Source organism: Engraulis encrasicolus, chromosome 15, assembly GCF_034702125.1.
Source record: "Engraulis encrasicolus isolate BLACKSEA-1 chromosome 15, IST_EnEncr_1.0, whole genome shotgun sequence".
Lineage (NCBI taxonomy): Eukaryota > Metazoa > Chordata > Actinopteri > Clupeiformes > Engraulidae > Engraulis > Engraulis encrasicolus.
The window spans coordinates 11669595-11682739 of NC_085871.1; the positions used below are offsets into that span (position 1 = coordinate 11669595).

Consider the following 13145-nt stretch of genomic DNA (forward strand, 5'->3'; position numbering starts at 1 on the left):
AGGAATTCCATTTCACTTTGAAAATTCAATGATGTTTGAAATGATTTTGAAGGATTTTAAGTTTGTATTTACATTGCGACCATCAACACCTTCAGTACAATATTCAGTACAAGTACTGTTGAGCTTTTTACTCATTCAGATCATGCTGGTCTGTTGCTAATGCAGGAGGAGTCTGTAGCTAATATGGCTCAGAGATGGGTCATAGTGAATAGAAACTGGACTGATTTTACATCATTTTCATAAATTAGGCAGAGGGCCGAGAGCATTTTACCTTGAATGCTCACATACAATATTCACACATCAGTTTCAAACCCACTTTTAGGGCACAGAAGAACATTCTTGATTCACAGAAGACCTATACTTTCTACACAGCCAGTCAAAACAACTACTGCAATGTGATACCCTGTACATTTCAACTAAGACTAATTGGTTTCCAGTGTATAAAATTGGTCTGAAAATAATTCCAACAACATGTTTCAGCCTGAAACATCATAATAAACGTGAACTGGCCTCAATACAGCCCTCTCTAGCCATTGTCAGGCTGGCCAAAACTGTGCCTGTTCCCTTTCCACAGTCATACTAGGATATAGGATCTAAAATGTTGACCGGTGAACGACCCACATTCATACCATTTGCACCATGTGTGACCTGGATGAACTTGCTGAGGTCTTCTGACCAGGGCTGTTCCAAGGTATTTGGGGGCCCAAGGCAAAGATAGACTTGGGGCCCTTCTCGTCAAACTATTGACGACAGCCCCCCATCAAGAGAAATTTCGATAGCAGTGCCATTGTACTTTTTTCGTCATTGAATTTAGGATGGTGCTACTTCAATCACAAAATTGCCCTTGCAGTCATTTGAACACAATTAAATAGCCAGTCATTATCAGGGGCCCAAAGGCAATTGCCTAGTTTGCCTAGGCCGAATTCTGACCAGCTGACGGCCACTTATATTCTGATTTTCAACGTGAACACGCTTGTTGATTCGAGATTAGGTGCGGGTAAGGGGCACCAGCACAGTTCTGGGAGCCTGAAAATGCTATCTGATATTGCCTGTTCTGGAAGGTTCTTGCCTGTCTCTCTGAGCAACGCTCTGCTAGACCCCTGCTGCTCCTGCAGAAGTCTCTGAGCCCCCGTCAGTCTAGAACTAGTGGGCCTCTCCATCTCCTGCAAGGCCCTTCCTATTTCTGTTAGCATGCCATCTTCCTGTAGCAACGCCTCTCCTTCTTCTCCTCCATCAAAGACATCTTGCACCATCAACATTAGCGGCTGTGAACACGACGAGCGTCTTCTCTCTATAGATTCATCAAGACCAGAGGGACAACTTTGGCAAGTGGGCATCTGTACATGTGCACATAGCCTGCTGATGCACTATACACTGTACTATACACACTATATGAATACATACTGTATATGATATACTGTACATGTATGCACTATATGTGCAAATATACCACAGAGATATAGGAATGGTTACTTAAAGGTGCACTATGCAGGGACTATGCAGGCTTGTGGCCAGAGTAGGTATTGCAACTAGGCTGCTCATTCAAACTGTGCTAAGACGTTCTAAGTAATAACTAATATTCACTAGTATGATCAAAGCACAGTACATTTTGCAGCTAAAATGCAGACATGGAGAAGATCCACCTGTTCATGTGTGAAAAGTGAAATTTTCCAAGTCATATTGAATACTTAGAATTTGAGGGTGATGGTAAGTATTCATGAAAAAAGGTAACATTTGTGAATGGGCAGCATTAATTCTGGAAATAAACTACTAAAAATATTACACAGTGCACCTACAACTTCATATGGGGTATATAAAGCATCTGCTCTACTCTACTAAATTGTGAAGATGCATCATAGATGTGCATGCCTTTGAAAACACATCACCCACAGGCATAAACAAAATGTTAAAGTGTTTATGAAACGAAAACAAAGTAAAGGAATTGGACCATTTCCAGGACAGATTCTGGCAGTTCTAAGCCTTGTGAATAAAATGGGATATTGTCTGGGTGATATTTTGTCCTAAAAACGTTCCCAAAAAGTGTTATGTTCGGTTTTTTTGGTGACATGCAAATTTTATGCAAATGATATGCGTGACATAAAAGGGGAGTTCACCTCATTCCACCTTCTTCAGATCAATGGCGGCTAGTACCAAACCCATAGAGGTAGAAAATAACACTAGAGGTGACCCCCCCCCCCCTTTACGGCAATATGTAGCGGCCATTATCTGTAGGTAGATCAGAGAAATGGAAATTAACGGAGAAAGAGGCTCAACTCTGTCAAAAATGGCTTAATCATGTGAAAATGTCCATCAACACACTACACAAGGACAATAGTTGAAGTGTGTTGCTAACTATGTTCATAAAAGATATTTTTTTATTTTTATATGTATTTTATCGACTCATATGATTTAAGTAGACATTTAGCCTGACATTTCAAATCTCGTCTTTGATTAATGTGTTACTTCATATTCACACAGCTTTAGTAAATTTTTTGACAGGGGTAGGCGTGTTCTGCATTGACTTGCATTGCCTGAAGATACCTACACTACCTAAGGAAATTGGGAAGCTCCATCTGCCATTTCCCAGTGCTGTCGGAAATTGCTGTGTCCTCTCTAGTGTTATTTTCTACCTCTATGACCAAAACAAAGCGCAGTGTCAAGCAGTGTGTTGCTGGAGGGCCTAACGGTGCCAGCTGCAAAAATGGCTACTTGACAGAAGGAAAATATTTGCACAAGTTCCCTTCTGTGAAGAATGATGGAACTGTGGCCAACTGTGGAGAAGGCTAAAACAAGGGCTCTGTGGATCCAATTCGTACGCAGGCACCGGTGTGGCAGCTTTTGTGATATGCACCGGATTCTCATCCGCCCTGTAGGCTATCTGCTTGTAGGATAGACTGAGTAAAGTTAAGTATAGAGTACAGTTGGGCTAAATCAAATATGCCTGTGTAACAATAAGACTCTGATCTAATTCCAAAGTGTAGGCATAACATAAATGACAGCCCCAAAACATTTGCTGACCATATCGAAGATTGTGTAATCTCTGTTTATGTTGACATTCGCTTCCTGCCATACATTTGTCCCACATCGCTTGCCATAGCCTCGTACAAGCAGATGTACATGTGGATGAGAATTCCGGTGCATATCACAAAAGCTGCCACACCGGCGTGGTTTTGAAGCAAACTCATGGTCACTGTTGTGCTCGGCACATTTCCACCCCTCGTGCTTCACCACAAATGTGGAGATCGCGGGCATGGTTGGACTGAAGAGAATGCTATTGTCTCAAGCAGTTCCAACAATTGACATCGCCGGCGTGCAGACTGAAACTGCCCCTGTAACTGCTCGTGCACTGCTTTGCTTTAGGCTACGTTTTCAGGAAAGGGTAATGCACATTACATGCCAAACCGATGCAAATGCTCTCGGGATATGCACTTTTTGTTGATTGCCATTCAACTGGTCAATAAATTGGTTTTGGGATATCCGCGCTTCAGCCTCCGTGGTGCTCTCGGTCGAGGACAGCCAACTCACAGACTGGGCTACTGCTTAGCGAATAAACGGAGATGCATATAGCGTAGGCCTACTTTTTTTCTCTCTTCTTCTTTTTTAGGATTTCGGGGCTGCTCCAACAGCCTATTACCTCCGTTTTTTTCTCTAGTTGATAATATTTTTGCATGTACATGCATTTCAATCACACTATATCGCGCAATTGAATCAAAATGCCCCCCATTTGTCAACAAATACACACGCCATGTCATCTTTGGGTCATGGCAAAGCGCCCTTAGCAACCGTAACCATAAAGAAAACAAACTGTCAGGCTAGGTCAACAATCGTCACTTCGCCTGTCAGATATGTCACTTTCCGCAGATGTATCAGTGCCTCTGAAATAGATTTGTGCTGCTGTTTTTTTTTTTCTCATGAGGTTGGATGTGTGGTTTTTTCGACACGCTGATGTTTGTATCAGAATTTTGGTTCCTTTATAAGATGTGGGTCCATCAAATGTGTGTTGTTTTCTCAGATCGCCATACTAGCAAACCAGGGACTCTCCTCTTTGATGTCACAGCCCAGCTCATTAGTCACAGCAAATTTCACAGAATTCACACTTTGAGTTGCCATTTTCACAAGTTCCTCCAGGATGATTGGGTTCAAAGTCTCATCGATGCTATCAGAAAAAACAAGGCTTTAATGGGAATGACCGTTTGTTTTCGTTTCATAAACACTTTAACTAAAGACATGGGTCTAAAGTATAAAGCAAACAATTTAGGTTAGTGATGGGCAACTGGTGGTCATTTACAATCCAGCGCATACAGTATATTCCAAATGACCTGGTCATCTACATCAGGTGATCATTCAACTGGGCAATCGTCTTGTTAAATTGCACAGGTAAAACCAGGTCAATTGGAACATGTGGAACTGGATTGCACCTGATGATTCCAGGTTGCCCACCATGTCGGTGGTATTTGGGTATCATTCACTGTCAGATCTGCAGGCCTATACTGTTGCGGCGGCACTGTCTACTGAGTCTCTCCTGCTCTACCTTCCTTGAATAGGCTGCTCTGACTGGCCCTGCGCTCCGCGGGGATCTTGGGAATCAGGGGCTCAGACTCATCCTCGTCAGTCCACGATAGACTGTACCCTGGCACAGTACACAAGCATGCACTCACACACACACACACACACACACACACACACACACACACACACACACACACACACACACACACACACACACACACACACACACACACACACACACACACACACACACACACACACGTACATATACACAAAAGCATATCACTCATATCTCCAGCAATAACTAACTACTGCACACCCCTATCCATCCCTGACATTGCCATTGCCAACAGTGTTATCAGAGAGAGTAGAGAGAGAGAGGTTCCATTGGCCCATTGTTTCCGGGTTCTATTATTGCAAGGGGGAGGGGGGGAAATCCCCCTTTAGGCAGACCAAGGCAGACCCAAGGACTGTTCTATTCAATGCTAGGAGTATTATGACACGCCCCTTTAGGCAGACCGGAACCTGGTCATGTTAGGTACCCATAGCAACCTATTACACTGGCATATCTCTATATACAAACCCTAACTCCGGTGAAGTTGGGACATTTGGTAAACTGAATAAAATCAAAATGCTATCATTTTCAAAACATTCAATCTATTCATTAGATGGAGAATAGTGAAAAGACAACATATTAAGTGTTAAAACCGAGAAAAAATATTGTTTTGGGGGACATATGTACTCATTTCTAATTTGATAAATCCAACACGTCTCAAAAGAGTTGGGACGGGGACAATAAATGGCAGCAAATGTCAAGGAAGACTAAAAACAAAACAAAAGACAACACTTAACAGTTAAATACATTAACCGATGAGATGATTTTATATAAAAAACAGTGTTAATTCCTATCTTGGACATGATTTCACCAGCTTAAATGGTGGGTGTATTCCTTGTCATGTTTTGCAATGTTTTCCTTTCTGTAGTGCTTACAGTGTGACAGGTCCTGACCAAAAGCCCACCATTTTATCACCTGCTGGTCCTTATGATGGGAGCCAAACTGTTAAAACATAGTAGAGAATGCAATTTGACCTTACTATGTGGCAGTAATCGAAGATCTCCCTTCAAAATATAATGCATGAGTGGCTTTTCATGCGGTTTAAAACCCATTTATACCATTCAGCACTGTATTTAACTCTACAGATGAGTGAGAACATCTTAACCAATGCACTACTGCACCCGCATGCCATCATGGAGGCTGACTTTTGAAGTTATCACTAACACAAGTTGGATGGTCCATTTTCACTGTAGCACAGGATGTGCAATGCTCTATTATTGTCAAAAAGAATGGACTTCTACAACTTCTGCTGACTTCTGTAAGCAAAGGACAGTTTCCCATGTCTTCTGGGTTTATTTCAAGTGAGCTCAGGTGCTTAGGAGAATGTTACACCCCTGTATCATTTGCACGCATTAAGCATTCTTAATATGGTCAATTTTCAATAGCTCTAGCACTTCAGGAATTAGAGTGAGACTACAGCCAATATATATTTCATGATGTCATGAACCTATACAATGATTTTAGTAACAAAAATATGTCTTATATACACTCAATCGTGGTAAATCAAAGGGAATTCAAAAATGTATGTAATAGCTATGGTAATTATTCCCTTTGCATCTTTAATTCTGAGTGACTCAGCCTCTCTGTGATGATCTTATACCTGGACACCTATATTGTCCGTCAGTACAATTCATTTTGAAATGTTCTTCTTTGTTGTTTTATCTTATTTGGATGTTTACTAAATTTCACTGATCCCCGTCCCAACTTATTTGAGACGTGTTGGATTTATCAAATTAGAAATTAGTACATATGTCCCCCAAAACAATATTTTTTTTCGGTTTTAACACTTAATATGTTGTCTTTTCACTATTCTCCATCTAATGAATGGATTGAATGTTTTGAAAATGATAGCATTTTGATTTTATTCAGTTTACTAAACGTCCCAACTTCACCGGAGTTGGGGTTTGTACTTTAAGAATCTCTGGTGTTATTGTCACGTCCATTCAAATACAGAAAACAAACACGTCTCACAGCTACAGACATATTCCCTTCAAATACACCCTGTTTCAGACGGGGGACATGACATATCTCTCTCTCTTTCTCTCGCTCTCTCTCTCTCCGCCTCTCTCTCTCACCGTCGAGGATGACGTCGCTGGTGGTGCTGTGCCGTGACTCCACCAGAGGCGCCTGCTCCTCGCTGCGGCGCGGGCGGGACCGGCGGGGCCGGGCCTCGGGGTTGGGCTGCACCATCAGGGGTTCCTGCCGCTTCCGCCGCTGCTTCTGCTCCAGCAGCGCCCTCTGTGGGATTGGAGGAGCACATGGCGAGACATTATTCAAGCCGACCACTGCAGTTTAAGTGAGTTTTTGCGGTGCCCGCGGACATGTCTCAAAATGTACGTGTACTGTCTATACCAGAGAGGAAGATCATCAACAACATCCAAAGTTTATTGGTTGCTCATGGAATCACTGTTCCTTTTCCTCACTTTAGTTTTATTTGGCGCTGTCCGTTGGCCAGGGAAGGAAAGAGCTTTACAGTAGAGTTTGTTTGTCTGAATATGAATAAAAGAAGGGTGACAAATGAGTGCCGATTGAATGTATGAATATATTTCAATTTCATTTATTATTATCCCATTGCCATGAAGACATGTTTCTGAAGGACCTCTAGGGGAACAAAGTGTAATTTAAAAGTTTTCTATTTTCTATTACATGGGTAAGTGGTAAGGGCAACAGAGTTGTAGCCCAAAGGTTGCCGGTTTGAGTCCCGACCCCCAGGTTGGTGGATTTAACCAGTGCTCTCCTCCATCCTCCACCATGACTGAAATACCCTGAGGGACTGCCCCCTTGCACGGGTGAGGAATAAATACAATTTTGTTGTGTGCAGTGTGCAGTGCACTTGTGTGGTGTGGAGTGCTGTGTCACAATGACAATGAAGTTGGAGTTTCCCAGGTGGGCTTTCACTTTCATAAAAATGTAAGCAAATGTAAAATGCAGTGAAAGTTCAAAGCAAATGTAGTCTATAAGACCTTACAAACCGAATGAATTTGCATTCATCAATGCACTTAGTTTTTTGTTAAGGTGAGCTTGTGCTTGAGAGTGGTTTGGACCATGGCACAAGCAAAACAAACAAACAATCAGGGAGAACTGTTTTGCCATCCACTGCACTGACTTCAATCCTAGAGAGAGAGAGAGAGAGAGAGAGAGAGAGAGAGAGAGAGAGAGAGAGAGAGAGAGAGAGACAGAGACAGAGAGAGACAGAGACAGAGAGCGACACAGAGAGACACAGAGAGAGAGATGTAGTGAAGAAAGAGAGTCATGTTCCCATGGTAACAGCACAGTGCTCTGCTGAGTGTGAAGTGGACCTTGCCCTTGAAGTAGCGAGCTGTTTTTTTTCCTTATATTCCTCCCTTTTTTGAACTTTCCTTTTCCTCTTCTTTCTTTTTTTTGTCCTCATCCTTTGTGCTAGTTTGGGCTTGTCTTTTGTTTACATCTTGTTGCTCTAAGCCATTTCCTGTACCCTTTCCATCCCACAACAACATCCCCATCTTTTCCTCCTCCCCGCCTCCCAGTTCATTTTGAGGAGGGAAATTAAGACACAGGGTAAAGGGTGATTCAGGGTAACCCAAAATCCAAAATCCATTATTTCCTCTCGGGGTTGAACTTTGGTCCAGCTTCTTTTTTTTTTCTTCTTTAAAAAAAAAAAATCTGGCTCCACTCTGCTAATCTGCCTCCCCGCAAATGGAAACAGTGTGTGTGTGTGTGTGTGTGTGTGTGTGTGTGTGTGTGTGTGTGTGTGTGTGTGTGTGTGTGTGTGTGTGTGTGTGTGTGTGTGTGTGTGTGTGTGTGTGTGTGTGTGTGTGTGTGTGAGGGGGGTGATGAACGTAATGACTCTACCAGATGCGCTATCTGTTATAGCTTCCCCAACCACCTCAGCCTCAAAATATTACACCACTGACCTAAACCATCACCCAGAACACACACACACACAAACACACACACACACACACACACACACACACACACACACACACACACACACACACACACACACACACACACACACACACACACACACACACACACACACACACACACACACACACACACACACACACACGCCTCAGAGCGCAATCCACTCATCTCTGCACTCTGTCTCATTGTTGCGTAACTGCATGAATTAGCCTGAGTGAGTAAAATAAAAAAAATAATAACATGGGGTTTTGTCAGACAAGGACGAGCCAGCCAAGCTGGAAACCAGACAACAACAAATATCGCCCAATAGCCAGCCCTCTCTCCTTTCATAACCCCAGCAGACACAATAGGACGACCTGGCCTACCCTATCCTACCTTCCCCAATGCCAGTGTAGAATCTCTCTGAATCTCTCTCTCTCTCTCTCTCTCTCTCTCTCTCTCTCAGCATAGAACACCTCTGACGCACATCCTTCCACAGCCCACATTAAAATAGCTATCTGTCACAGAAGATGTACGTATCTATGCTCCATAAGTCTATGTGTGTGTGTGCGTGAGTATGTGTGTGTGTACGTGCACATGTGTGTGTGTATGCGCACATGTGTGTATGTGAATGTGTACACGTGTGTGTGTGCGAGTGTGTGTGTGTGTGTGTGTGTGTGTGTGTGTGTGTGCACATTGTGTATGTGAATGTGTACACGTGTGTACACGTGTGTGTGTGTGTGTGTGTGTGTGTGTGTGTGTGTGTGTGTGTGTGTGTGTGTGTGTGTGTGTGTGTGTGTGTGTGTGTGTGTGTGTGCGTATTTTGTTTTAAAATCACTGATTGCAAGGTAGAAGCAGGCAGGGCGAGAGGGAAGTTCAGGGCTGCGGGGCTGTGCTCGGAAGTTACTATGGCGACATCTCTCTCTCTTTTTTTTTTTTTACTGCCAGAGTTGAGTACAAAATAACAGTGCCTGCAGCTACTGCCTCTAATGCATGTTAGAGCACTAGCTGAAGTAACAAAGAATTACCATAATCCCATTTATATCAAATGTTGGAAAAAATATGATCCAAACATTATGTAAAACCGGTAGAGCAGACTGTACTGAAGCAAGCTGGCTGAAGGCAACTGGGTGCTCTACTCCCAGCAGAATAAAATATGAAAGCACACATAACATTGATTTTTATCCGCCTTCCGTCACATGTTGTCTCTGTTTTTTATTGTTTTCTACTAAAGATCATAGAACGCACTAAACACACAACAATCATAATGAGACTTAGATCTCTTTCCAGTTCCATATGCTGTGCCTTAGTCAAGTTTGTCCCTAACAGGAATCCTAATACTAGTTATTATGCCAGAACAACAGCCTATTCCAGGTAAACACCTCATCCACACACACGACTGGGTTCTGTAAAGGCAGGAGCTTGTTTGCTATGTGACCTCACATATGTGTACCACCACTGTGAGCGAATCGAGAGCACATACTTGCTGCAGAACTACGCATCAGAGCACCACGCACAATGCTAGAGGTGTCATCTAGGGGGAAATAGCCAATGAGGCTTTCACCAAAAAATTCTGCCACTGTTTACATAGGACACGGCACAGGCCGATGCAGGTTTTCTGAGGATCACCCCTAGAGGGTGTGTCACTATTGCACCACGCACTCACTTATCTGTGTGTTGCATTGAGGTGAGCTGCCTCGTGCAAAATGGACATAAAATACACGTGGCAGCAATGCATTCATGCACACACGCGCATCCTACGGCCAGCATATTGCAGGCATAATGTTGATGCGTGGAGTGCTGTTGTGTCAGCAAAGCTGCTGAGATGTTGCTCTGTTGCTATGACACAGCACGCCGGTCCACTGGGGCTACCTGCCTGGTGACTGGTGCCTACTGGTGCTGATGCAGGGGTTGCCAAAGTGATGATTTAAGAGGTCGGAGGTGTCCAATTACACACAGGGAATGATTTCAAATACTATACAGAAAACAAACTATAGAGGACCGGACTTTGTTTATTAACTTACATGATGGGCTTAATATTGGTCAGAAGGGCTGGCTAACAAGAGAGAGTTAATTGATAGGACAACACAGCCTAAAGATGAGTAATCCATACCTCAGAGGTGAAAATCCAAAATTATGGAATCTGAAAACAAGCACACAAAAAATAAAGGGAAATAAAAGACCAAAGTAAGGAATCAACCAATCTGGTCAACAAACCATAATAGATGCAGTCAATGCATGCCGTTTCATATTTTTGTTTACTATGATTTATGTGCTGTAGACACCACCAAGCCCTGGTGCTAAGCAATGCTAACTCATGGAAAATGCTAGTTATGACCAAGCACTGCCACCAGCAGAGTGTGAAGTATGTCCACGTCTCAGAATCGGGCACTGATATATTGCAGCTCTGACTTTTGGAATATTCAACTTCAGGGAGCCTTTACATTTCCAACTTTCTGAGGTCAGGACAGGGCTTGACATTAACTTTTATATTCACCAGTCAACGTGGCTAGTGGCTAGTGAGAAAGCAGCAGAAAAACACACCCTTAACACATACATAGTTTCTGGTATACAAGTTAATCAGATAAATACAAACCAGGTGTGTGATTCACAAACAACACATTATAGTCTATTGTTTGTCATGACCAACAGTAAACTATCTTGCCAAACTGGCAAGTGACACTGACTCACTACTAGCCACGGCAACGTTTTATCAGCATTTGGCTGGTTGGCAGGTGCCAATGTCAAGCCCTGGGCCAGGAGCATCTGTCACTTTCTGGTCAAAACGAGCAGAACATGTTTCCACATTGGGCACAGGTCTAATAAGAGGGTACACGATTGGGTTGACGAATGAGACAATTCCTAGTTTCTTCCGGTTTCAGTATTATGTAAAAGGATTCCATAATCTATTATTCCACAAGTTGATGAACAAAATGCATGAACATGGGAAAGGAAACCAACACAAGTGGAGAGAGCTGGGATTGTAATCACGCCACTTTCCGTTCGATTACAAAAAAATGTTCCAGTCTAAAAAGGAAATTATGTCAGCTTGAAAACACAATCAGGGCTTACACAAACAGCACATTACTTGTCATAACAGACAAGGAGCAGTCTATCTTCACTTCAGGAAGAGTATTTGCTAAGACCCCATTAGCAAACAATGATATCAGAGCGATGGGCTAAGTATGAGAGAGTTTTAACACAGAAGCAGAACACATGGAGTGGCACGTCCAGCCACACACACACAGCAACAAACACTTAACATTCACACCAACAACAGTGAAAGGCATATCATGCATCCATACAAGCTGCAGAGAACACTGAAAGAATGTAAAATGAGAAATGGAACCGCACCAACATGAAAAATCAAGCCAAGACAAACCCACCCGCTCACTTGACATCCTTGAGTGTGCGCGAAATTCAGATATCCAGGTGCTGAAGTTTCTCTTCAAAGAACAATTCCGTTGCCGCCACAGCCACCACTAACTGTCACCACCACTATGCAGACCACCAGGAGCTCTCCAGAAGACCCTTGAAGTTGAACTCTAAGCCCGGCGAGAGGCTCTATGGGCAAGCATGCCCTTCTTCACCAACCCCCCCGCTCTCTCTCTCTCAGTATCATTCAATATCTTTCAGTGTCTCTATCCCCCGTTCTCTCTTGCCCCCTCTATTCCTCCCTCACCCCTTTGTCCTTCAGAGGAAAGCTCTGGGGGAGAGAGAGAGTTAACACGGATGCATGAGAGAGCAGAGAGCAGCAAATGCCACAGAGTCGGCACATTAAAGTCTCCCAATCTGTGTGACCATGTGGATGAGAGTGGGAGACAGAGAGGGGAGGGTGTGTGTGAATGAGGGACAGAGCAAGAGAAAGAGAGAGAGTGAGAGAGATGGTGTTTGGTTGCACGCGTGAGTGAGTGAGTGAGTGAGTGAGTGAGTGAGTGAGTGAGTGAGTGAGTGAGTGAGTGAGTGAGTGAGTGAGTGAGTGAGTGAGTGAGTGAGTGAGTGAGTGAGTGAGTGAGTGAGTGAGTGAGTGAGTGAGTGAGTGAGTGCGTGCGTGTATGTGTGTGTACAAAAGCGTGTGTGTGTGTGTACAAGAGCGTGCGTGCATGCATGTGTGCGTTCATGTGTACGTGAGGAGAGGAAGGAAGAGGTTGGGTGCTAAGACCGAACTAAGACCCAACTTTAAAAGAAGTGTGCAGGATAAACTGACAGAGGAGAAATGTGGCAAGCATTTCAGCTCAAATGGAAAACAGCATGCAGGAGAGAGAGAGAGAGAGAGAGAGAGAGAGAGAGAGAGAGAGAGAGAGAGAGAGAGAGAGAGAGAGAGAGAGAGAGAGAGAGAGAAAGAGAAAGAGAGAGAGTGAAAGAGAGACAGAGCGGCTGAGTCAAAGGGCGAGAGAGAGAGAGACAGAGAGAGAGAGAGAGAGAGAGAGAGAGAGAGAGAGAGAGAGAGAGAGAGAGAGAGAGAGAGAGAGAGAGAGAGACAGAGACAGAGAGACAGAGAGAGACAGAAAGAGAGAGAGAGAGATGCAGTCAGAGGCTTCTCTCCAACACAAGTAGTACCACAGCACACAGGCTTGAGAGGGCATGACAAAACCAACCTCCCACTTCAGACATGCACCAAGCATCTCCACCC

At 43.6% G+C, this 13145-nt stretch overlaps 1 protein-coding gene across 1 annotated transcript in view; it reads right to left on the reverse strand.

The window, feature by feature from the left end:
- Positions 1–13145, reverse strand: part of tulp3 (TUB like protein 3) — a 45755-nt gene that overhangs the window by 20965 nt on the left and 11645 nt on the right. Inside the window, exons 4-6 of the mRNA XM_063217047.1 lie at positions 6700–6862; positions 4532–4630; positions 1070–1291 (exon numbers count right to left, since the gene is read on the reverse strand). Coding sequence (XP_063073117.1) covers positions 1070–1291; positions 4532–4630; positions 6700–6862 — 484 coding nt within the window. The remainder of the gene's footprint in view (positions 1–1069; positions 1292–4531; positions 4631–6699; positions 6863–13145) is intronic.